Source organism: Amblyomma mixtum, chromosome 6 (genome assembly GCF_055824585.1).
Source record: "Amblyomma mixtum isolate Tamu chromosome 6, ASM5582458v1, whole genome shotgun sequence".
Lineage (NCBI taxonomy): Eukaryota > Metazoa > Arthropoda > Arachnida > Ixodida > Ixodidae > Amblyomma > Amblyomma mixtum.
This window is the reverse complement of record NC_143017.1, coordinates 103,704,325-103,731,347: the sequence shown is the minus strand read 5'-3', so window position 1 is coordinate 103,731,347 and position 27,023 is coordinate 103,704,325. Positions and strand designations below refer to the sequence as shown.

The 27,023-nt window shown below is 47.7% G+C and overlaps 1 protein-coding gene across 5 annotated transcripts in view; it reads left to right on the top strand.

Annotated features, from left to right (window-relative positions):
- Nucleotides 1–27,023, top strand: part of LOC149339884 (protein turtle homolog B-like) — an 843,694-nt gene that overhangs the window by 525,332 nt on the left and 291,339 nt on the right. For all 5 annotated transcript variants that reach the window (XM_089548569.1, XM_089548570.1, XM_089548568.1 and 2 more), the window contains one exon: nt 7,887–8,030. In XM_089548569.1, the coding sequence (XP_089404695.1) occupies nt 7,982–8,030 (49 nt within the window). In that variant the 5' untranslated portion in view covers nt 7,887–7,981. The remainder of the gene's footprint in view (nt 1–7,886; nt 8,031–27,023) is intronic.

Genomic DNA, 27,023 nt, shown 5'->3' with positions numbered 1-27,023 from the left:
TGACTTCCACTGCAGATTTATTTCAAAGACGCCGTCGTGAGGCCACCTATTGACCCGACGACACATCCACCACACAACACTAACGGAAGAGCGCGTACGCATCCTCGAAGTCTGGAGATACGCCCTGCACGTGCATCCTTTTCCGGCCAACATGACACGTGACGACCACAGTGGCAGGCGCCTTGCGCGGACGGAGGCAATGACCCGCCACTACGGGAAAAAACACGGAATCTTCTACGTGGATGCCTGCGGTCTTCACCATAGGCGGTGGTACACGTCTGTTTTTTCAGTCCTTCCTCTAGCATATTTTTAGCTCTCATCTGTCGGCACATGGCAGTGATTGTGCCTCAGCTGGAGCCAGCAGGCACTGCACTTTCCTTTTAATGCGAAAGCATTGTATATCATATAAACATAAAAAATCTTCGCCAACACTGCCTCAGTGTTCGACTTAAGAGCGGTAGCTACGGGAGCTTCAAGTGTTTGCATCGGTGTGCTCAGCAAACGTGGAGAAGGCCAAATACAAACATCCCCGGATGTCTACTTTCCGGAAACATTCCTTCCAAGACACAAGCAGCGCCATCTACCTTAATGGATTTCGCACTACTATTGCGATTTACAGCCACCTTCGCTACATCCGGCATCTTTCCTAGCTATATCAGGTCATGAATTTTATAAACGTGTGCATCACAACACGAGGAATCGTTTGACACCATCCGGAACCCCGTGCGACAAATTGTTTGGCCGTAATGACCGTTGCAGAAGAACTTGCTTTGGGGCTAGTTGGTTCATGATTGTAGTTCAGAATGGCGCAAAAGACGCACACACAGGTAAAAAGGGGATGACACAAAGAGCGCCTACTACCAACTGAATTTATTTCAGAAACACCCTCTTTTATAAGGCAAGACATATCAACCACGAACCGGAAGCAGAAAAAACACATATTCATGGTTTGAATTCATATTTCGAAACACCATCGCCAGAAAAGAAAACCACAAGAACAAAAAACAGAAACTAGAACTACACGTGCCCGTCCAAGAAACTCAGCTCCTGGCGGCATAGTTTAATCGATGAAGTGCTAATGCACGTGGACCCAGCTTTCTGTATATGGTATGCTTCTATAATCTCTCTTTCAAATCGCTCCTTGCCTCTGCCGATAAACGTTGCCTGTTCCAGCATCGGTCCGCAATCTCTGCACTCCCTATAGTGATCCGGCAGGTTGCCCCTGTCATTGTTTTTAATTGTTCTTCTGTGCTCGCTAGCTCTCTCGTTGAAACACCGGCCAGTCTGGCCAATGTAGGCGGATCCACAGCTGAGCGGTATGCGATACACGACTTCGGACTTGCATTCGGTGAACCGTATCTGATGTTTGATAGCGCATCTTCGGGGTCGTCTGTTCATCATGGAGCAAACTTTTGCAAGCTTGCATGGTGCTGAAAACATCACATTTACACCATATCGACCCCCTACCTTCTTGATATTGTGCGCTATCTTATGCATGTACGGAATTACCACCACAGGCCTCTTGTCTTCCTGCTTGCTTTGCGTATCACCGCTAGAAGTGACCTTGATTTTTTGTAGCAGAGATTCACATATCTCTGCTATGTGATACGGTTCACCGAATACGGTTCATCAGATACGGTTCACCGAATGCAAGTCCGAAGTCGTGTATCGCATACCGCTCAGCTGTGGATCCGCCTACATTGGCCAGACTGGCCGGTGTTTCAACGAGAGAGCTAGCGAGCACAGAAGAACAATTAAAAACAATGACAGGGGCAACCTGCCGGATCACTGTAGGGAGTGCAGAGATTGCGGACCGATGCTGGAACAGGCAACGTTTATCGGCAGAGGCAAGGAGCGATTTGAAAGAGAGATTATAGAAGCATACCATATACAGAAAGCTGGGTCCACGTGCATTAGCACTTCATCGATTAAACTATGCCGCCAGGAGCTGGGTTTCTTGGACGGGCACGTGTAGTTCTAGTTTCTGTTTTTTGTTCTTGTGGTTTTCTTTTCTGGCGATGGTGTTTCGAAATATGAATTCAAACCATGAATATGTGTTTTTTCTGCTTCCGGTTCGTGGTTGATATGTCTTGCCTTATAAAAGAGGGTGTGTCTGAAATAAATTCAGTTGGTAGTAGGCGCTCTTTGTGTCATCCCCTTTTTTCCTGTGTGTGTCTTTTGCGCCATTCTGAACTACAGTAATGACCGTATATGAAGGTCCACGGGATGTACTATTTTGGGGCAGTAAGTGTGTTTGCAGATCCCGCACATACTTTGGACTTCAATTTCCATTAGTAATGTTATGCTCGGTAACTTGCCAAGTTATTTACACCACTCCAAACTTTCTGCGTCAAACGGGTGGCCCTCAAAGTTTATGCAAATGGTGGTTCCGGAGGTGGGGGGTGGGCGGGAGGACGAGGGGTCCCACTTCGATGGCCGCTATATAGTGGCACATATATAACGGATCGAAAGTATTGGTAAGAATTGAGGCGCTACGCTCCCACTGCTGCTATGTGATGACATGGTTACTGCTTTGGTCAATTTGACCTTCGTTGCAGACAGACGCGTCCTTGAACAACGGAAGTAGTAAGAGCCAACGCTCTTGAAAGCCGCTGTCCGCCGTATCCAGATGGCGGACCACGGACTGGTCCGCGGACCGGTCACGTGGGGTCGACAGTGCATGGTCCAATCGGGCCTGGCCGGCGACAGCATCCACACGACGGACCAGAAGAGCAGGCGACAAGGCGGGCCAAATGATATATTCTCGCCTCCAAAGCTCTGTGCTCCGTTTGCAGCAGCGCACTTCTCACGGCGCGTTCACGCTTCGGCATTCGGCGACGAGAGCAATCGGAATCCGCCGCCACTGCAGAGATTCCGCCTAAATACCCAGCGGAAAGCACCATCGGCCCGGGACCGATTTCTTCCGCGGCGAGGAGGAAGTTGCATTCACAAGGCGACAAACACAGCGGCGCGCTTCGAAGCAGGACCCCTCGCTCTGGACTGAATTCGTCGTTGTTACTGTTTTCTTGCGTTCGCGGGACATAAATGGGGCACCGGTCTTTCACTTGGTCTCATCTTGCCTATAAGAAAAGGTATCAGTGATAAATTTGCTTTATTTTTCATTTAGAATGACGATTCTACCCCTTCTAGACTTAAGATGAGGGTAGGTTTGTTGGTACCCGAAGTACTCAACACAGCGCCTGTGCTGTATGCTTTTCTTTGTCCTGCGCCCTTGTTCACGCAGTGTTTTTTCGCAGAAAAAGAAGAAAACAGCTTTAGAAATTGCTTTCGCACTCAACGTAAACCTTGACGCTATATGCACTGCCAAGTATTCCAACATTTAATGGTCTTTCGTGAAGTGGGGTAAAAGGAGCGTCCTTGGATCCACAGAATGCGTACAAATTTGCGTGCGAAGAAGGTTCGTTGAGCTTCACTCATGTCACTCACAAACCAAAATTTATTGGGAGACTTTGCCAGCGGACTCATCCATTATTCAGTTTAAGGAAATAAGAGATAATTCGAGTTAATTTCGCGCATTTTAAACGTTAGGGACACGAAATTATGCAAAAGCACGTATTTAAGCATGTATCTTCTATGAATGACCCTCATCATGTATTCCATGGCATGAGAGCTGTATTTTTTTGCAGCTTTTGCATCAATTCTCTGTGTTCTTTTATCGAGGCCACACTTATGATGAAAGTGTGGTTATTGTGACTGCGAAAAAAAAAAGAACAGCAGGCTTCCAAAAAGCAAAATTGCTATAAATAAAACAATCGGTGATCTTTCTTGACAGGGAGAACAGCTCGAGCCACGACCCGCTTGCAGCTTTGGTATTCAGCCAGCAGGCTAAAGCTAGCTGCACAAGCCGAGATCCGGTGGTTCCAAAGGCGGAAGCCAGCGAAGCGCCCCCGCCTTAGTCGTGTTTCCGTGACAGAGACAAGGCCGCTTGGCAGCCATTAGGAACCGACCTGTCATCATAGAATGCCACTTGACCCAGCCAAGCAATGGGCCCCTCGCCTAGAAGCCAGATGCGTTCTTCTTAGCACATCTTAAGTCCGCTTAAACCCACCTTCACCTTTGTAGAACTCAACTTCGATCTCGCTTTTCCTTGCCGTCATTGCGTCCGTCAATGTCAGAGAACGGGCTTCACCCTTTTTCGGTTTGCTCTCACGGTATGAGGCGGAATGGCTTCTTTCTGTGCAATCAGACGAGTCTGTCAGGCAGCAAATTTTCCCCGCACTGGTGCGGCCACTTTATAGAGCTGCCACTTCTGCCTTTAAAGTGACCGCTGCGGTATATTACAAAGCGGCCTCAACAGAAACTTTGATTATACTGCTTTTTAAGCTCCCCATCGGGGCAGAGTTTGAAAATTTGTCATTTTTACTGTTCGAAATTTTCGAGGTGACACGTGACCGATGGCTCTCAAGCTAACTGCTCAGCGCTGCATAAGCCCGCAGTACGGTGGGAAGAAACAAAAGCCCCAATAGGCACCAATAGCCGTCGGTCCGGCTCACAGACGGCTCCGTTGTCCGTTGACCTCCGCGAATTGGCCACAGGGAATAGAAGAGTTTACAACTGGTGTTTCTTAACCCGTGTTATCAAAGAGCTCTGGCTTCAGGTGCCATCGGCAGGCCTTATTTCACGACTGCAGCTGCGCTCTGTATGAATTTAAGAAAGGAAAATGCTCAAACCAGTAATCCTTAAGAAATATAAATACATAATATGCTGCCTTGTCGCGACTTCTAAGTAGTAATTATGTTGTGGGCCTCCCGGATAGCAGGGACCTCCTGTTACTGCATGGACATCGGTTGCCAGAGGAGCAGACAGCTCACAGGACGGGCAAGCGCTCGCACTTACTGAGTGGTGTTGGTTACGGCGACATCTATATATATTTCGAAGACGACAGAACGCCTTCCGTTTTCATCATCATCATCATCACCATCACCATCATCACCATCATCATCATCATCAGCCTGACTACGCCCACGGCAGGGCAAATGCCTCTCCCATGTCTCTCCAATTAACCCTGTCCTTTGCCAGTTGCGGCCACCGTATCGCCGCAAACTTCTCAATCTCATCCGCCCACCTAACTTTCTGCCGTCCCCTGCTACGTTTGCTTTCTCTTGGAATCCACTCCGTTACTCTTAAGGACCAGCGGTTATCTTGCCTTCGCATTACATGCCCTACCCAAGCCCATTTCTTCCTCTTGATTTCCACTAGGATGTCATTAATCCGCGTTTGTTCCCTCACCCACCCTGCCCGCTTCCGATCTCTTAACTTTACATCTATCATTCTTCTTTCTATAGCTCGCTGCGTTGTCCTTAACTTAAGCTGAACCCTCTTGGTTAGCCTTCACGTTTCTGCCCCATAAGTGAGTACCGGTAAGATACAGCTGTTGTATACTTTTCTCTTGAGGAATATTGGTAAACTGCCATTCATGATCTGAGAGAACCTGCCATATGCGCCTCATCCCATTTTTGTTCTTCCAGTTATTAAAACCTTCGTTTTAGTGTGGGTCTAAGGATGGATGGAGTTCCATATTTTCTTATGCTAACTGCAGATGTGGCGGGAATTGAAATTGTCTAAATTCACGAAGGAGTGAAACTGATGTAAAGTGCGCTGAATAAGTGGTAAGCCCGAAGTGCAGGAACAATACCTATTACCGATCCTAAGCTGCTGATTTCTCTTAAGCTTCCAGTAATTCAGGGCTGGTTTGGGTGTTAACCCCCCGAGAATGACTGTTACTTCTGCGTAACGACAGACCACGGTTCTGCCTAGCGAGAGCTTAACTAGCTTGCGCAGATAAGGAAAAACAACTAGAATAAAAATGTTTCGAGTGGAACGAATTTCGCGCTTTCGTTCCATGTTCGGGTTCTCTCGACACCGAGAAAAACTCTACGTGCGCGGCCACATGAAATCATTAATATTCATTAGAGGGTGCGAAAGCTCCCGCTACAGCGCTTTGGGAGGGGACAATGTTTTTGGCGAACATTCTCTGGCTGCCCGCGCCCCTAGAGACATTGTTCGAACCGCATTGCATTCCATCTATTTTTTTTTTTTTTTTGGCAGACCTCAAGTATATTCGCTTAATTTCTTCTGCAGGCGGTCCTTCGCTCTCTCAGCGTTTATGCCGTGCATTTAGTGAGACGACGTAAATACTTCGGGCTCGGAATTCGCGTTTGATTATTCGTTTCACCTCGAAGTCATTGCGTATGATTTATGCATGAACATTTTGTTAGCTAAAAAGGAAATTTTCGCTTTTTGGAACTGCCATAAATTTAACTTCTGGATGTTCAACATCGAAGAGCTTTTCTTAAGCATATAACTAGAAATGAAAAATGTTTATTTTCTAAACATAGGACATAAATACGCATAACCGAAGCTTGGCGGCATTTAGTTAATGCCGACGTTAATTAGAGGCGGTTTCGATCATAAATGTATTGTAATTGAATTTTGTGCATGAAGGTAGTTCTATCAGGCTCGGGAAATACTGGCTGTAATAAAATTCACAGTAACTTAGCTGTGAAGTGAAAAATAAATGAATTAATAAATGAATTTAGGCCACTTGGAACCATTAAAATCCAACAAAACTGCAGTTCATGGTTGTTTTAGCATTTCGCCTGGATTCATGGCGGCCTTGGTAGCCGACAGTTAACCCTGTGATTTTTTGCAAGCCAGCCCAATGCTATAACTAGTCGCGATCGCACCAGGTAATGTGTTAACCCGTGTGAAATTTAAATCATAAGTAACACTAATAGGCAAATTAGTGGCTGAGCTTATTTTTACTGTCTTTTATGTTTTCAACTTTTCACCACTATTGAAAGAATTTTATTGTTTCACAGCAATTAGAACTTCTACCAACATGCCCACTACTGTATGCGAGGATGTACCGAGCTTTTCAGCAAAAAGGGCCCTACAATACTTATACTCGGATCGTTCCATCAAGTTCTTTAAACACGAATATATATCAATGATACTGCAACATGTTTCTATTCCCGCAAGAAGGCTGTAGCCATGAAACGGAAACAGGAGTGCAGACTAATGAGATAAAATCATAAAAATCAGCATGACGAAACTCTGCGTATTCGCCGGAACGGTTTATTTAAGGCATTACTGGCGCTTATGTGCGGCGTACGTGAGCGTCCTTCACTTCTTTCAGATGCAGAGTGCATCCGCTATACAAATATTGTCACCTGGGATCACGGAGACGCACACGGAGCTGCGTTCATCTGGGACGTTTTGTGCTTTCTTTTTTTCCCTCTGTCATATCTCGCCGTATTGGTGCCGCCCCCGGGGACCAAGCTACGGCGCACCTCCTCATAGGCCCTGCTGCTGGCGTTTGGATCTCCCTCTTTGGGGCCTTTACCCCTGACGCTTTCTCCGCTGCTGTCTGCCTAATTTGCATAAATTTGAAAGGTTTTATGCGAATTTGCATAAATAAAAGACTTCGGCCGGAGCCGCCATCAAAGGGCGGCCTAATCGCGTCTACTCCTTCCAAGATTACGTCTTCCCCACTCGGCACCCCTCCGGTTTTGTTCGTGCATTTTGTTTGACGATTGCGCCTTATTGGGGATTCTCTTGGAGAGCGTCATCTCCCGCTTGACGAGCGCTTCCGAAGTAACGAGTTCTTCGGTCGGCTCACTGAGCCGTTCCGTGCGCCCGCCGCCAGATACTTATACGGCGTTCCGTTTGGCGGCCTGGCGTGATTTGATCTTCGCCGAACGGCAGAAGCGCTGCTTCTGCGTGTGTTTGCGGGGCGCGTGCGCGCTCATGAACTGACCGGTGTTGCCGAGCTCCGCCTCGGCACACGTGTCGTCATTATTCTGGCTCATTCCTTTTCTTTTTTTTTTGTGCTCCCTTTTTTCCCTCCTCCCTGTTTCTCGCAGACTGGCGAATCTGCACCGAAGGAGGACATCTCGAGCCCGATCGTCCAGCCTAAGTGAGATCACGCGAACCGCGAGAGAGCTCAGCGGCGGTGGAGATGGTCGGTTTCGCCTGTCTTGCGTTTCTGCTGCCCGTCTGTGTCTCAGGTGAGTTTCTCCCACGAAACCCACTCCCCCTCTTCCACATCCCTCCACTCGGAAGCACTACCCTATACCGCAGTGCGCTGCCTAGCGGTGACGCGCGCTCCCGCGTCCCGTGTTTTCGCATAGATTTTGGGATTAGGTGTAGGGGAGTGGCGCTTAAAACTATTTTAACTAAACGATGTTAAAAGCCCTGTTCACTAGAAGCTCCGCTGTAGGCGCTGTCAGCGTGGGGGGTCGGCTTCGGCGTTGTGAGCGAAAAATCACCGGCATGGTGGTCCCTAGAAAGCAACCTGGAAGGCAGCTGGGGCACCTAGGTCATGTGACCTTGGGCGTCATCACAACCTGCCCAACGAATATTCGGCAAACTGCGCACCGTGACAGGTGCCAGTTAAATTAATGACTGGTCTTTCAGGAAGAGCAACCTGGGCCGCACAGGCCAACTGCTGTTAGCACCTGTCATCGCAGGGCAGCGGCGCATCACATAACCGCTGCACCATTGCGCCAGGAGCAGTATGAGGAATCCCAGATATCTCTGAATGTGAAGTAGAGAATGACTTTTTGCATATAAGGGGATCCACCCATTACGCTATCGCGTCATACCCTTAAGGCGGAGCATAAATGCCCCTCCAGTTTTTGTAGCATACTTGCAAAGTTTTTCTGGATACTGTAAACCGCCACTTTATACAGCTTCTTGCGGAGCGAAGAAGAAAGCAAAATAAAGGAAATAATTCGACACAGGTCTCTCTGGTTGGAAAAGGAAATTTAATTTAGGTGAGAAAAGAAAGACAACCGACTTAATATGACACTACGTTCCGGGACTCACCCAGCTCCTTAATCAGGTGTGACCGCAGGCCAGTTGTAGCCTGGCTTTTTACGCCCGCGTATAGTCGACCACTTGGTGAAAGAACGTAAACTGCGAATGCAGGATGACGAAAGTGTTCCGCGGGAGTGGTTAACAATCCCCCGCGTCTGGTGAATGTACCATGACCTCCTGCGCGCCCGGCGTCGTACATTGGCGATGGAATGAGCCGCATAAAGCTGTTGTCAGACATATGAATCGCCATGGCCGTACGCTGCCAGGCGTGTGGCCACAAGATCAATTTTGACGTAAGCATTGTGCTGGAGACTGAGACACACCCACGCAGGAGGCTCCAACTCGAGTCAGGACACATTCATCACACACAGAGGAATGTTAACCTCTCCCAAGGAACTCTTCCTTCTCCCTACATGCTCGATTTACGTTCAGTGAACCGGCTGTCTCTGTGCGTGGGCCTAAAAATCCAAGCTGCAACTCGCCCGCAGGCACACCTGATGAAAGAACCGAACAGGTCCCGAAACGTTGTGTTATCTTAGATCTGTGGTCGTTCTTTTCTCACCTGAATAGATTAGAGCAAAATGATCTAGCCATTTTTATAAATGGTTCATACTTTTTTCATCTGGCTGTTTATAATATCCAGATTTAGACCTCGAAGCAGGGAGTGTTCGTGAAATAAGGAGCACTTTTAAGCGTATGAGGCGTTTCCTTCTGCTTGGGCAAATCTGGAACGCAGAATTGCGTAGCTTGCGTGTTCTTATCTATTCACTTCAAGCCTTCAATGTTCCAACAGCAATAACCATTTAAGGGGACGACGACGTCCGCTTAGTCTCCGCGCTCGGCCTGGAACTAGATGCCAGGTTTATGCGTACTCAAACAAAGCAGCGAGATTTTTGCTGTTAATCTACATGATAGAAGGGAACAGGAATGCCTACTGTGTAGTCTCAGTATACTGCTGGCCTCAGTTTCGTATTTTCATCAGAGAATTTCAAGGCCTGAAACTTGAGGGCAGGGCACCCTATACTCTTAACTGCTTTCTATTCCCAGCGCTTTGCGGCACCACTCTTAAGTGCTAGCTTTTCCCAGCGCTTTGCGACACCATCGCACTTTTAATCTTCGGCTAGTGGGCAGATAGCTTTTGTCCTTTGAAAAGCGCCTGTGCAAGAACGACTGACATTTCAGCTTTGACCCGTCGACAAAATGCTCTAGTCACTTAAGTGTTACTCGTCTTGTGTGGCCGAGTTTTAAAAAGAAATATGACGCAGGTGCAAGCCTAAAACCTGTCTAGAAATAACACTCCTACAGGATCTTTCAAGAAAAATAAGGCTATAATTCAATGAATGAAAGTGTTACAAGTTGCGCAACTAAGACGCAAGAACTGTTGCCTGTGGTCGTCTAGTGTAAATAAGAGGAAGTTCATGATAGTGCTATTGATTTGTAGATATTTATTAACAATTTAGCCACTTGAATAGGAAAGCAGCACAGCTTAAAAAGAATCCATAAATGGTGCAACTTTTCAAGCGGCAGCTGTATTGCTATATAATTTAAAATCGCATTTTTCTTCATGTAGTTTCGGTATCTGTTTCATCAACCGAAGGATGGCTGTGACGCGTTAGGAGTGTTTAGGCCACGTGAGGCGCGAAAAAAGTAATATAAACGCTGGTAGGTCATTTGTGGTCTTTTAAACTTTTCAAAAAGGTTAGCCTTATTCTTGCAGGTAATTACAAGTGTGTATCGGCAATTATATTGCAGTTTTTTTTTCGATCGTGTGACCACTCCCGACGCGCCGCAACCGCCACTCCACTGATGAAACCGAAATAGCAACAAGAAGAAATTACACTTATAAATTACTTAGCTCTCGTGGGCGAACCATGTATTCTAATGTCTCACGCATAATTTGAAACTGGAAAACATGCTGCTAAAATTAAGGAACCATGGTCGTCAAAGAAAAGAAAAACATTTCGGATCATACCAATACGTCTATATGAAACATGCTTCATTTGTGCTGTCTTAGTGCTCCAGCTCCATATGCGTACACAGCCCTGTTTTCAACAAATCTCATAGCTCAACTCCAGGGTTCCAACATTGAATAGTTGAAGGTTCAACGTGCTTACGTGGTTTTTGTTACACGAGGTACCATTCAGACACGAGCTTAGTACGTTAATGGCCTTGCTGAACTCCGAAGCTTTCGTCTTGCCTGTCAGTGGTATCGCATATGTTTTGGTGGCCTGTACGCCAGACCTTCCGCGACCGCTGAAAAGGTAGGAATGAAATGGAAGAAGAAAAATAAAGCAACGCCGGCTTAAGGAAAGGAGAGAGAAAGAGACAGAGAGAGTAGAACGAGGACGCATATTTTTTTCTCTCGTTGATGGGGCGTTAGATGTGCGTCGTGCATTCATCTTGCTCTTAGCGTCCCTGTTCATTTCCAAACCGTTTGGCTGGGTGGCTCGACTCTATGTCTGCTACTGCGACAGCTGACACACGCCACGCGTACGCCGGGATGCGGAGAGGTTCGTGAGATTCTTTTCTCTTTAGTGAATAAAAATACGCCGAGAAGTTTTTCTGCGCAGATTCTTTTCCTCTCTTCGGACAAAGAGGAGCTCAATTCATCTCCTCTTTTCATTACGGGAGACAAACCAGCTGTGTTTTCCAGCCAGCGCGAGAGCCGTCACAGGACGCCTTTCTTTCCCCTTTTTTCCCTGTCCTCCTACAAGGGAGGCAGGGGGAAAATCTCCGCAGTACGCATTCGCGGTGAAAAGCTGAAGGGAGGCATAGTGCGCTTTGACAAGCAATTAGACAGTCTGGTCGTTTGTTTCTAGCTATGCAAAACCACTGGACCGTTCTTAGCAACCGGGAAATCCGGGTTGCTTTGCCTATCACGGGGCGTTCGTGGTGGCGCCTTTCTCACGGAAAAGCGCGTCGCCGGCGGCAATATTAGTTGCGGAGTTTCCTTGTTCTGTTTGAAGCAATTCCAATTGCGCTTCTATAGTTTAAGCGTCTTTAAGTTCGCTCTGTCGTCACTTCTTTATCATGCTTTTATTTGTGTGAGAACCGAAGAAAGCGTATCCCAGCTCAATTTTTGTAAATGTCGTTACTCGCAGCTAAAAACATGCACAATGACGCAGTGATTTTTGCTCGATGTAGACGCCAGTTTTTACACGACAACTGCAGAAGTAGTAATATGATATATAGCATTGCATATATGACTCCGGCTTCATCCTCGAGCCTATTTCTTGTTCCCATGTAAGAGCGCACATAGACACAAAAAGCTCAGCAAAACTTCGCGCCCGGATTTATGCACAGACATACAATAACATATATCCCATGCAGTTTAGAAAAGTCCACGAATAAAAAGGTACAGAATTCACCACGCGTCCAGGATTCAGTCTCTTTCGTACCGTTATTCGGTCCTACAGCTTCGTGTGTGCCTTTGAGCCTCGTATTGTACAGTTCTCTCCAAGATGGCTCCCCCGTGGTCACGGCTCGTCGGGTCATCACAAGGGCGGGGCTTTGACCGATTGCACTTGGGCACGCTGCGTGTACTTCGTCCCCTATGGCATGTCCCAGCGACTCTGACTATATAGCTTTTTTTCGTTCTCGAATCCTCGAGTGCTGCAACGCTGAGATCGCAATAAAGCATGAAAAATTGGCACCGCGTTTCCAAGCATCCAGAAGCATTTGGACGAGTTGAAGGAGAGAAAAAAAAGGGAATAAGCCCTTTCGATCCATGGCTCTGACGGAACTTCCAGATAACGGGTATGCCAGCCGCTTTTGGGCTGTTTCCCCTCTGCTTCCTCAGCGAGAGAACCAAGTAAAGAGCGAATAAGAAAAAGCAGCGCAGGCGCAGCGTCACTGTAATAGACTGGCTGTGAGCCGAAGAGAGGAATAGCGGAAGGCTTAAATTGAAAGACGGGGCCGGGGAGGAGAAGCAATAAGAAGAGAAAGTGAAGAGAAACGTCATCCTGGCGTCAAGTGTCGCAAAAGAAAACAAAGCCAGGGAGGACACAGCCGTCGGAAAGGGGGAGAGGGCAGAGGATGAGAGGCAGACTGTTACCCCGAGTTCGCAAAAAAAAAGAAGAAAAAGATGTTGGTAAATAAGCTCGGAATAAAGACAAAGACGAAAAGTCTGTGCAAAGAAAATAAAGTTGAGATTGAGGCTCACGCCGCGCCGGGACAGGTTTTATAAAAGAAGCCGACGGAGGGTCGAGTCGAAAAAGCCGACGTGTCACAAAACGGACGACGTCGCGATGACGGAGGGCCCGGCGCGCGCGGCGCTCTGTAGAGCGGCGCGTTGGAGCGTGGGGGAAGAAGGCGACGCATGCCGAGAAGAAAGACAAACGCGGAAACACAAGCAGCAGCTGCTGGCAGCCGAGGACGAGGGAGGGAGTCGAGGCAGTAGACACGCGACGTAGGCTGGGGCCGCCCGAAAGGCGATGCTGTACAGTGAGGCAGGCAGGGGGGAAAAAGGGGAAGAAAAACAGAGAGGAAGAGGGTTGTCGGAGAAGACAACGACGTGGTATATACGCGGCGACGAAGTACAGAAAGAAATCTACACAAGCCGATCTTTCTGAGCTGTAAGAGAAACATGAACTCGCAGAGTGTAATAGTGGCAGATGCCATCGTGATCTCGCTAGTGGCGGGTGCGAGGTCTTCTTCCCTTAGCGAGCTTGCTCGCAGAGCCAGTCTCGTCGCCGTCGTCTTGTTCCTCCGCCGTTGGAAGCATGTTTCTGCTCATTCTTTCTGCCGACAGAGTGTGTCTGTGTGCCTGCAGGCAACGAAAACTGGTGTAGCTTTTCTCTCCCTTTCGCCCTGGCATTGCGTTTTCTTTTTGTGTGCAGCGACGAAGTGGGGTTTGCGAAGGAACAGATAATTTGAAGCTCGTAAATCCTGTCGAAGCTCCCCGCCGCTGCCGCCGCCGGCGCTGGGGAGGCCTCGCGAAGGCATCGTTGCCAAATAAGAGACGGCCGTCGTAATGCCTGGTCCGCCGAAAACGAGACTTCTCTCGCATGCTCTCTCGCGCCACTTCCTGGACTGAGAAAGGCGCGTGCGTTCAAGAAATTTCTCCTTCGGGCCTTCGCGCTCATTTGATGGTGCCTCGGTCTCTGATTCGCTTTTGCCTTTTCTCGCCCGGTCCTCCTTGATTTCGCACTGCAGTTCGACGCCTTTGCGCGCGTTTCTTTATTTCCAGGGCTCTTCTTACACCGCAGCGACGTCTAATGACTTCCGTGTGTCACAGCGTACGTTTTTAACGCCGCCGACACGTCGCTGTCGCGCTGGAATTAAGTTTCTTTTTCATATCGTGGGCCTTGCTCGACTAAGATCAGCCGCAAAAGAGAAAGGAAGAACTGACGGCATGAGGTCTTCTCGAGGTAATGAGCGCCCTGGAGTTCCGCAAACCTCGCGGCGGTGCATTGATGTCGGGAGCAAAATTATATACACTATTCAATCAATTCAATCAAGAATTGCCGTGTGAGATATTCACAAGGAATGTTTATTGTGATTTCGCTTTTCTTCTTTTTGTATTTTTCACTCGCCATATTAAGACATAAACTTTAGCCCCGGGAAAACTTGTCAGCTACTCTGTAACAACTTAATATTCTGCCAAGTTGTCTGTCAGCCCAGTATACATCGAATTCTATAGTACCGTACCCGTCTTGACAACTAAAGCGTAGGGTAGTTGGAAGTTTCAGAGGCGAATTCATACAACAGCGCTGTTATTACTCGTATCTGCATTTTATGTTGTTAATTACGATGACCACTGTAGAATTAATTGCAGTTGTCGTAGGCGCGCGCATTTGTGGGTGTGCTTGCTTTACGGTGCCTGAAAAAAAAGAAACGAATGCTTAGGTTTGCCTCTTAAGCGCTGAATTGCTGTGACTATTGAGCCATTCCGGATTTGAAGGCAGAAATTTACCTCCTCCACGGGCCTTTAGACGAACTGCTTCGCATCTCTTTGACTACATCATTTGGTAGTGCATTTGTTTCATGCACTCCAGCGAGGTATTTCATTCTTACACTGGTATACTACCGCATTAGAAAGGAAACGAAGGGAGCGACGTGCCTTTCAGTGTTATTGAAGGAAAATGTGCTAAGAGCCGCATCACTGATTGTTAGCACTAATCAGAGGCCTACCTTGTAAAGATTTACTTGTCGATTCATTTCTGCGACAGTTTCGTATTGTTCAGCCCTCCATCTAATACCGGAACAAACAGCTGCAAATTGTCTGATAGTTTTAACTCAGAGCGTCACAGGTGGTAACCGTGATGGACGAAAAACCAGACAATTAATGAAAAGCGCTGGAAGGGTGAGGGGGTAGTGCACAAAAGATGCTGCTGAAGCCTGCGTTTAGTTTTACTGTTTCTTGTTTCATCTCGTGCGAATTTTTTGTCTTTATTTTAGTAACCGCGGTGGTTGTCGACCCGAACTGCAGCGTGCTTGCAGCTACGATAAGAAATGGTCGACACAATTGCTGTGACCCCCAGAACGCGATTATTCATGCGCGTGCTTCAGTTTTCCCAAATATTGAATTACAGCGAGGAGCTCTAGGGTGTGAAAAGGTGGCCGATCTCCGAGAAGGACAATTCTCACCCAGCACGTCGAGCTTCTCAGCAGTCGTCGGTGTCGTTACTGACCTCCTCCTCCTCCTCCCGCGCTTTCACTGCGCCCTAAACTCGCAGCGTCGCTATCGCCCAGCGACGTTCCTAATGCCCCTGCGCACTTTTTCGTCGGTCTCAGGAAGCGCTGTCGCACGGTCGTTCCTTTGGCTCCTTGCTCCTTGGAACGAGTTTATCGCGTTTTCCCGGCGAGACACGAGAAAGGCGGCGTGCGACTGGGTCCCGAACCTCGCCTCTTTTCCTGTCCCTTCTCTCCTCCTCTTTCTCATTCTCCCTTTTTCTCAACCACCCCCGCCTTTCTCTACGGCTGGCGTTTCTTCGCAGCTCGCCTGGCCGAACTTATCTGCCGATGCCAGCGCAACTGGCAACGCGGGAAATTGCTCAACCGTCCGCGGTGCTTCTCTTCTGGCGTTGCTGTTGCCGCGCTCAATTACGGAAATTTCCTGAGCTCCCGTCGAGTCGACAGTTTAGAAAGTAACTCTCGTCGGTGGCACTTCTAGAAGTTGACTCGCCTCCCTTTTCACCGCAGTCCTTTCCCTTCCCTCGCTCTTTTTTCTTCTCTTCCTCCAAAGGAGAGAGCATGTAGTTCGTTCCTTTTTCTCTTTTTCTCCTTCTACCCAGTGCCCCTACGACGTGAGTTCAGCTCCATTTTATTTCATCGGCTACTGCAGCTGAAGATTGCGTGTGGCAAGTAGCACGGTGGCATTCTTAATTCAGTGACGAGAATGAAGGGTGAGGGTGAAGGCATGCAGTAACGCCAAGCTGGACGTTCTCATAAAATTTTTCAATTCTTCTACTTTCTGTCCGCGTCTCAAAAGTTTTTTATGCATTTTTTTGTGTGTTTTATTATCCTGTGTTGAAAAAAATTCCTAAAAACGAGCTTAGCCGTATTTAAAAAATGCAAAGCATCATGCTTCAGCCAATCGAATCGGAAGAATCGCTTCCTTTGTAAGAGTGTGACTCAAAGGCGTACGCAGAACTTTTTCCAAGGGGGGGGGGCAAGGGGGGTTGCCCCCCCTCCCCCCCTCCGCCCCCTCCTCTTCCTGACGCCCATGGTGTGACTCTTGGTAATTAAATGGTGAACGAAAACAGATACAATCATTACAAAGGACGAATAGGAGTTTCGTAAAGGAAACACTATGATACCAAGTAATTGTAGCCGCCGCGGTGGCTTTGTGGTTATGGACACGGCTGCTGACCCGTAAGACGCGGGTTCGATCCCGGCCGCGGTGGTCGAATTTCGATGGAGGCGAAATTCTAGAGGCCTGTGTACAGTTCGATGTCAGTGCACGTTAATGAACCTCATATGGTCGACATTTCCGGAGCCCTTCATTACGGCGTCCCTCATAGCCTGAGTAGATTTGGGACGTTAAACCCCAAGCCATAAGCCGATCCAAATAGTTTTTGTTGGCGTTGATAACTGTAATAAATTCTGCGAACACTATAAGGAAACATCACAATTTGTAGCTTACTTTCATGTCATTTTCAATTATTTCTTACGGGATCAGGCAGAACACACACGTACATAACTAGCCGTGAGAATATTTTGTCTCGTTGTCTTAGGCGAAAGGGGTCGTTAAACGCCTGACGACGCCTTTGAGCCATGATGGCACACAACGCTGCATGCAGGCATCCTCACGGCTACCGCCGAAACCTTGCTTTTTTACTATCATTCATAAGAGCAAGAAATAAAGCACAGACACGCTTTAAAAATGCAGTACCAGGCTGTATTACACCGGCTAGCAACAATGGCAAATGATATAGCGCAAAAAAACACCCACTCAAAACATGACAGTCGCAACAACTTACTTGCGTCTTATTTTAATCAGCAGTGCCATTCAATAAAGCAGTCGTTTAGTCTCCTGCTTGAATCTCTTGACAGAAATGACCTAATGTTGTTACATTTTATTACGAACCACAGAGGCAAGTCGCGGCATGACATCACACATGCGCAGCCAGAAAAATAGCAAGCAACAACGCAATTAACGTATTTCTTTAGAAGACATAATCATCACCATCATCACAAAAGCAGCTGCTAACTGACGAGCAAATTGACCGAACTGATTGATCGTTTAGGGATATCTGTGTGTCCAAGCTGCCTACGGCGCTGTCTTCTAAGGAATTACAATAATTGCGTTGTCACTGATTACATTTTCAGGCGCCACACTGCCTATATATTCCGCTCTGGAGTTTATAATAAATTGCGCAAGTTAGCGCTCGTGTGTGGCCGTTGTTTCTTCATCGTCCTCGTCTGGCTGTGCGCTTAAGCTTCCATGTCATATCATGCCAGCACGCACAAATTGCAGCGTAAGTAATCCTGTTGGCTGAGGTTTTTTGCGCAGTAGGAATTTGACGTAATTCAGCGCAAATAACAATCGCCACAAACAACATGAAGTGTTCAGAGCCTCCACGAAGGCAAATTAAGGTTGCTACCTTTGCCTATGTTTTACATGTTTAAAGGAAGGCTATTTAATAAATAATAAGACTTTAGCGGGAGTTAAAAATTCACTCTCATAATACTGGCCGTTCGGGAGGAGTTTTGGGAGAGAAATACATTAATTACTCAGTCAGTGCCTTCCTTTCTACAACCCATGCACTGACATCATTCACCTTTAGTTGTTGCTCAAGTTTGACTAACAACTTATTTTAGGCGACCATGAAAGGCTACGAGAAGTGCGTCATTTCCAATTTTGATTTATATTCCTGCTTCCATACTGACTGCAGCTTTCTGTTCGCACACAAAGCGCAGGAACTGTCGTGAATAGGGTCACTAAGCTCTCGTGTTGTCATGTTAACCATTCCAACTTTAGAATAAAAAACAGAATGCAACTTGTTATTCTTTAATTCATGTTGAGCGCAACGAGTGCCGAAGCGACACAGCGGAGGCCCCACGTACGAGCAACTCGCTAACAGCGCCAGCAGAGTGTTAGAGCGTAGTGTAGACGTAGCACCGTAGGCGTGGTATGTCGGCTTTACCGAGGGAAACGGTGGCGGCAGTGGTGAAAAGCCAGGCTCGTCGTTAAATTCTGGTGGGCGTAACAAACAAACAAAAAACACACGTTCGCTGCAGTGACAGGTCGCAGTGGCTCATTGACACAGCTGTGACACCGCCTCAAGAAGGTGGCCAGAAAGTGCAGTGTCCCTGGGGCATTTCCAGCACCAGGGAAGTTGAGAGTAAATTCCGGATAAATTGCCGGAAAGGCGGCACATGCGCAGTCACGCATATGTCGCCTAAAAATGGCACCAGGCCGAAGCCTTCTAGCTCCGTTAAGCACGCCGTGCCATATGTTTCCTAAGATGTCTGTATAGAATACTGTATGGCACCTTCCTGGAAAAAATCCAGATCGGCGCGCGTTGCGCGATTATGGCACAAATAAAAGGAGGGAAATATTCTGAGCCTTGTGTATTTGTATCCACGAAGTAAACTATATCAGTGGTCTTTCTGTAGCGCTTCTATGTGCACGTCCCCGTCTTGCCACCACGCACGCGTAGCAGACACGCGGGTGGTTTTGTCTAAGTTTACAGTAGTACATCTCCCTTGTGTTAAACTCTAATGCTTAAGTCTAGACGTAAAAAAAAAAAACATCCATTGCTTGAAATGCCGCACGAACATCTCCGGTGAGCGGAAAATAATCGAAAACCACTAGGAATCACGAATGCCTTCTAGACCCCAAAGATAAACCGACTCGCAAGAGCCAACCGCGTACAATCTGCTAAAGCCCGCGCACTGGCTCTGACACCGAACATTGTGCCTTGCGGAGTGTGCCACATTCTTACGTAATCTCTTTTCCGCTGCATATCTTGGCGCTGCTGGCAACAAAGCAAAGGGCGAAAGTGCCGCACCGCTGACCACGGAACACGTGCGTGGGCACACGGGTTTCGCAGCGTTTACACGAAGCATTAAGGCTCCCCATGCTGGTGAAGACTACAACATCTAATCCTGGCTCTACGAGAACTATGTAATAAAACAAACCCTAATTTAATTCCGCGCTGGACAGCCGTTTCATTATTACCAGAAATGAAAGACCAGTTAGAGAATGACGGTGTCCTTGTGGTCGCTGTTCCAGAGCCCGCCTTCTTTGAAAGTCTTTTGCACGCTTCGCCGAACCACCCTGTGTGCCACGTATACGCGGGGCTGTTGGCTAGCTTCGATAAATCCGTGCAGCCTTATGAAACATAAAGACCGCCCGAGCTGTTCAGCTAGCAACTGAACTAATGAAGGCTTCCGCGGCCAAGAATAGTTGACGCGTGGTCAACTTTTGGATATCTTGGATTCTTGGCTTTTGCAAATGGCGGTTCGACGGTCTTCAGTGAATCGCTCGCAAACAGCGGTCATGCGCAAACTTCCTTGTGAATCTGTCGTTCAGTTGAGGAGCCCGGCTTAAGGTTTCCCAGAGCTGTACAGTTTTAGGACAAGCCACGACCAGAGCGTAGGCTGACTTGCACGCAAACTCTGTGAGCGGCTGTGGGTCCGGGTTTAGTAATATGTGGTTTGTTTGGTCTTTGTTTCTTTTCGGTGAGTGAGACGTCGCGAAAGGGAAGTAGAGATGAGTGGAGAGGAGCCTGCATAAAAGGCCACCGAGCCACGGCAACTCGTGGCGAGGACAAGCCACCTACTTATTCAATTAGCGGAACTCGTGTAATTGATTGTCACCGACGCAGTGTAACGGCGAAAAGGTTCATTACGCAAACGAGAAGGCCGCCTGGCTGCGACAGCTCTGAAACTTCAACCGCTCATTCATAATTTTCGTCATCCGCGGTCACCGGCTACTGCGGCCCAATTAAGAAATCGCTCGAGATCTGCGCGCGGAAAACAATACGTGAGTGGGGGGGGGGGGGGGGGTACTATCTTGACACCAATTGTAAATCGAAAGACTTCATGATGAATTGCCCCGACGAGCAACGATATGTACGTTTCGACTGAGTTCCTCAGCGAGTTAGTACATTGATTAAATGAATCAACCGCTGGTCATTCGGAGAAAGCAATCTGAGATCAGCGTTACTCTGCAAGTGCGACTCGTTTGTTTAAGGCATCTACGTGCGTATTCAAACAAATCTGAATATGAAAGCTTATGATTGACTGCGTCATGCTGCCAGTGTTACTACTTGCAAGCAATGCTCCCCTCTTATGTCGCGAGAAAATTTTTGCACTGTAGTCTCAACAACTACTACTCATTTGGGCCCTTTCTGTGGCCATGATTTATGTCGTACCCAAATTGCAGCTATACTAACCGCAGCGGTCGCGTTTCATTCGGAACGCAAGGCATCCGTGTGCTGCATGACGCCAGTGCACGTTAAACAGCACCGTGTGGTCCAAAATAACCCGGAGCCCTCCAATGCGGCGTCCATCATAGCCCATCGGTCGCTTTTGAACGTTAAACGTCATGTATACCTCCTGCATATTCGCAAACAAACGAGGTGGGGCGCTGCTGTCGCTAGCGGGCTCGCAGTAGGCTATAGGTCAGGGAGAAGAGTAGCGGAGAGGTCTTGGGCGCGGGTTTTGAAGGCTTGTTGACGCATTTTTAACTTTTTCGAATCAAACGAGTGGTTGGTTTATTTGAATTTAGCAGCTCCGCTAGTAGCGAACGGGCTCGCGTTAACGACGTACGACGTATTCCGGGAAAATATTTTGACACTGTGTGTTGCGTCTGCAACTGGTGGTAAGCAGAAAGCGTTCTAGTCGTTGATTACGCAATTAATTGAATAAATTCATCAGTCTTTGACAGTCTGTACTAGCCGGAGTGATCGTGTAATTTAGGAAAATAGGAGAAGCAGTGGCATTGTGCTGACCCACCTGACACGTAGTACGTTGCCGTTTCCATCTAGCGCTGCACTTAATCATCTTAATACCCCATATCTCGCTAAAGTTTTTTGCCCGACAGTTGCTGTTAGTCTATCCCCGTAATGAATCGGATGGCAAGCAACGCAGGCGAGTGAAAGACGCAGCGGCTAGGTACAACAAAATAACACTCGCCTCCAAACTACGTGCGCGGGACGCAGCCTGACGTGCTCACACTCGTTTTCGCGTGGTACACGATATAGATTGCGTGCCACTGTCATATGATGGCAAGAACAAAGATAAAAGCACGCTGCCATTTCGATAATGCCTTCCAGCTGCCATTTCCTTGCAAACAATCAAGCACCGCTTCACGAAACAAGGTATCAGGTGTCATGCAAGGAAAAGAGCTAAACATGCTTACCTTGCTTTTCGCGCACCATAATATTCGCTATAACTAACCATAGTAACGTAACCGCGCATGAATACCGCAATTTAGCAGATTTTCCTCTACACGAGCCAATTATTTTGTCATATAAAGGAATAATTTCAAGTAAATATTAAATGCGGTCGACGCGCCCTTGAATGTTCGTGTAATGCTATCAACAGAAGAAAGCATTCCTTGTTGGCGACTGATCCCGCCGGTGCCTCGTACGCAGTAAAACTGCTCAACGCATTAAATGCGGGAGCAGGTAAACCTATGCTAATGTATAAGCGAATCAGCATAACAACTACCCCGTACCTTTGCCGCTTATAGCCTGTGACAGCGTCGGGACCGAGACTCTGCGCTTTTCAACCGCTGCCCATTGCCACTGTCTACGACAAACCTGTCGAGGGTCACCTATATAATTTCCCTTTTTCTGCTGATGCTCTTATTCCACAGTGGCGCAGCTGCTCAGTACACACTGCGTCTGCAGCACGCTGAGCACGTTGCAGCCGCGTAGTCCCACCAGTAGCTGAGGCAGCTGCGGTAAGCACGGTCAGGCGGAACCTTTTTTGTCTACCGTACGAAAGTCGCTACTGACATCACCGCCACCGCATCTACAAGACATCGCTGCGTGAAGGAGGTGCACGCCATGTACCATACTAAACGCTGGTGTAGTTAGGCGGCAACTATCAGCTTCCTCAGCCTTTCTTACTGGGTCTCGTCAAGCTCTCCGCCTGCAGATCTATTTAACATTCGACAGTTTTAACTCTACTAAGAAACGAAAAACCTCACGTTTGCTTTCACGCGCCATTGAAACGAGCAAGGCGCGGCGAAGTGGACGAGCTGAAAGAAGTAGAAGTTTATTGCCAAGCGACGAGAATATCGCTGACTAATGGTGCGGCACACTTAAACGAGAAAATATGAGCGAACCCGGCAGTGGCCGTAACTGCAGTACTTTAAGATCTTTCAAAAAACGTCGAGAAATTTTCCGTTTTATGCTTCTTAGCAAAGCATGCTACAAATGAAGCCCATTTTGTCTGCCATTTCCAGATTTCATTACAATCAATATTAAACTCACGTTTTTAGCCTAAACAAAAAAAAAAAGAAAGAAAGCGCACAAAACCCCAAATTACGAAAAGGCTAGAACCATCGTGTGTCACCTCGGAGCACGTATCATCATAAACTGCGCTACTCAAGCTATTTATCTCTGACTTTCAGCGCAGACTTCGGCGATGATTGTCGGCGCAGACGCAGAAGCTTTAGCCTTCATGGTCCGATTTTTACGTTTTTTAGGTTTGGTTTGGTTTGGTTTATGGGGTTTAACGTCCCAAAGCGACTAAGGCTGTGAGAGACGCCGTAGTGGAGGGCTCCGGAAATTTCGACCACCAGAGGTTCTTTAACGTGCACTGACATCGCACAGTACACGGGCCTCTGGAATTTCTCCTCCAAAGAAATTCAACCGCCGCAGCCGGGATCGAACCCGCGTATTTCGTGTCAGCAGCCGAGCACCATAGCCACTGAGCCACCGCGGCGGCTCGTTTTTTAGGGATAACTCATATAAATGCACGCAGTCTCCAGTGAACTTCATTTTTGAGTTTGCGCCAACTCCGTGTTTCTGTTTCCAGGTGATCTCTGCGCTAATTTTCATCGTGAACTGTCGCCATCTTGCTTCAAGTTTTTGAAATAATCATTACCATGGGCCATAGAAATGATGCGTCCTTCGCTCTAAACACAGCCTAGGAAAAACAAGAGGTTTTGTTCTGTAAAGCGCAGGCTGTGTTCAGAGCACATTATTGGCCGAAATTGCGGTTTCATCTGTTGTACCCAGTGCGTCTTTTAATAAGGCAGTGAGTGCGCTGGGTAAACGTTACAATGTGCCTTCGTTGCTGGCGCTGTCTGTTCGCGCAGTCATTTACTCTCTGTAATTTGTGTGTATAACACCTCAGTGGCCGTGCTACTAACCCTTAACAAGTTTTTCTTTTGAATTATTATGCAGTATTTCAATTATTCCTCTTCATTACTCTTTTCTTCAAATAGCATATTTCATCAATGTTCGCCAGTATGGTTATACAGCGATTTGTAACCCTCGAATATGAAAGTATCACTTTTGCGTCACAAAAAGTCGCTTTAATATTTAAGCGCGCTTCTAGTGATCGTTAGTAATTAGTCATTGGCTTCCACACAAGCGCAGCCTTACGGCTACAAAAGAAAGCTGGATTCCGATGAGTAATTACTCCCTTATTACAAATCTACTCCATCTTGGGGGATTCTCCTAAACATTTGACCAACACTGTTCCCACTTCGAGTCATTGATCAGTTCGGTCCCGCCCAAACATAAGCTTGCCGTTCCGATGGTTAGCTCAGTTTGTAGAGTGACTGCTCCGGTAAAGCGGTGGTCCCGGGTTTGAACCCTGGACCAGGACGAATTTTTCTTTAACCACGAAGTTTCTGAGAAAGCTGTATCACATTCCTTTGTAGCCGTCTGGCTGAGCTTGGGTGGATGCCAGTGAGTAATTATTTCTTTATTACAAGTCTACTCCACCTAGGAGAATTGCCCTAAACATATGACCAATGCTTTTAGTGATCAAACTCCAGAAGTTTTCGTTTGAAAAGCATCGTATCTCCGCGCGCACGTGTCATTGTGCCCGGCACAAAATATGAAAGATGTAAGGGGCGTTTACTGTAAAAACAGCGCAGGCAATTTCACTTTCGGCTGCGGGACAGTGGCCCAAGAAATGAGGACAGTCTCGCCGTGTCTTCGAGACACCTTCTTTTCCTCATATACGCTAAAGCATTATAAAATAGTTTTGGGGGGACACGTGGATAGGAATAGTCATTCCGCGCTAGCAAGCTGCGTAAAGGGAGGCGCGCCTGGTGGAAAAGAACTTTCCAGTCCCTAAGAATCATTTTTCTCTGCCGGTAGCTTAGGGATGAATCCCAGGCATGATAGCACTTTTTTCACTCGAGCGCAGGCTGGGTCCCGTGGTAAGGAACTTGCTCGGAGGTTTGTTCGTTTCTTTTTTCCTTTATTTCTTCATGCCCCTGGCTTCAGCCGCACGGTTTGCGCTCGCCCACTTCTCTTCTGGCCTGGTCCTCTTGTTCTCCTTCATTCTCCCCTGGCGGCCTTGCTCCTCGATTCCTCATTACTTTCGCCGTGAATCGGAACAGGCGAGATCATTTGTTCTTATTAAATTTAACGATGAAGAGGGAATTATATATGCAAGGTGACTTCTGTCTTTTTCTTACACCACGGCGCGCCTGCGACACTATTCCTCCCTTTTCATGTTGCCAGCGCTAACGGTTGGGCTTTTTTTCATTTCCCGACTAATTTCACTGTTGATTTCCCACTGTTTCTTTTCCCTTTACTTCATTCATCGTTCACATTCCTTTCCCCCATGGAATACCTCTTATGATTCTCCTTGACTGACTGGAAATTTTCTCTTCCATTAGGGTCAGGCACGTGGTGTGGGCGCTCAGTGGTTGCCTCGCGACGAATTTTGTTTTTGGAGTATCTTTTGTGCATGTGTCTGCGGGTCCTTCTCTTGTTACTTTCTCGCTTCTTTTAAGTGAGGACGGTTGCGGTCAGAGCTCTGTTTCATCGTTTCGATTCCCTATTTTTAGCGCTGAGAGATCTCATGAAGCGACGACGGCGCTCCTTCGAGGCGTTGCACGCCTGCAAAAATTTTTTTGATGCTGCAGCAGCTGAATGCGTCGACAAGTAGGAAGAAGAAATAAGGGGAAGTTAGTTTTTTTTTCTCCGCAACGAACTAACCTGCCGACAGTGGCTATTTTCGTGCGTGCAATCATGTGCAGGAGCATAGGTGGGAGCGGCCTGGATTCTGGTCATGGTGTTACAGGAAGCCCATAATTAAAACGAGTCCAGGCTTCATGGACATCACCACTAATTTTGAGGCAACTGTGCAATATCGCAAGGTAATGTTATGAACGCATTGACAGGAAAGGTGTAACCTACCGATGCGTAGCCAAGTCTCGATTTTAAAGTTTGTTTTGCGCTGATGGTGTGCGTGTTTGACAATAAATAGCAGAAAACTGTAAGCGAGCCGAGGAGTGATCTGCAAATATACTGATTGTTGTGGCGCCGTCTCGCGATATAAGAAAAATTGGCTGTGGCTTATCTAAAGTTAAGCCTTGATATCTCGAAGCGAAAAGCTCTCGTTGCTTTTCAGCCAACTCCCAAGCTGCCACTTCTGGATCGGTGTTGCTGCGCCGTCCAACTGTTGTTTCTTCTTCTCCTTCCATGCCGAGTTTCTGCGCCTGTTCTATGGGCAAGCGCGCCTTATATACCACTCCTCTCAAATGCGCACTGCGCACGGCTGCGGCGAAAAGTCAAACGGTGGCGAGGAGGAGAAGCGGCGGCGCACAAGCGCAGTAGCGCGCGGCGGCGGCGAAAGGTCAGGCGACGGAGTCAGCGCGCGGCGGCGACGACGGTTGTGGCAGCAGCGGCCACCTGCGCTACGTGTGACGTCACTCGGTTTCGCGTATGCGCAGCTGTGGCAAATCTGTAGTGTGGCTCACGCGAAGCGCGGTGTTGATAACCCTAGTGAAGCTTTTCGCTTCAAAACTTGAGTTCACTTCCTCCTTCCAGTTGAAAAAAAGTGCGCTTGTCCAAAATTTCTGGGTGTGAAGGCATAGGGGCCGAATTTCCTCCCTTCCTCTCTCCTTTTTTTTGCTTAGCTCGGCTCCTTTATACTCTACTAGCGATTTTTTTTTCTAGTCTCGCTGCTCGTCTGCTTTGTCTCCCTCACTGCTGAATGTTCACAGCTGCGCTTTACGTTCAGCCCTCCTGTCTGCTAATGATGCTGGTGCAACAGTATCTGTTACAGCTAGCGTCTAAGTGTCCTCGTGGTTTCTTTAAAGAGCTGACTCGCTGCTCGTTCGGCGCACCGTGCTGCGCCTATAAGCCGCTGGTTGGATTGGAATAGGTGGTGGGTCGCCTGCATGTTTAGCTACCCAGGATGAATAACACGGCACTTTTCATTTTAGCACTGCAAGGGCGTGGGTGGCTGTAGAACGGGAGTATGCTGTTATGTGCAGAGTTGCAGCGAAACTGTGAGGCTAGTATAGGAGCTACTGGGAACTTTCTTCATGAAAGGAGCGGGCAATGCCTGGAAGTGACCCTGCCTACTCCGTTCCGCTCAGGTGTACAAAAACTCAGAGTGACTTGCAACGCAACATGAAAAACAGCATTCCTCTTCATTTTCTCCCTCTTTGCTTGCTTTTATAGAAGACACTTCCCTTCGTCACCCCGTCCCGCCTCTTTCTCTATCGCTATCGATCGGCCCCTTCCTGTACCAACTTCCTCTGAATCTATGCGGACCTCACCCATTGCCTCTTCTATTGCCCG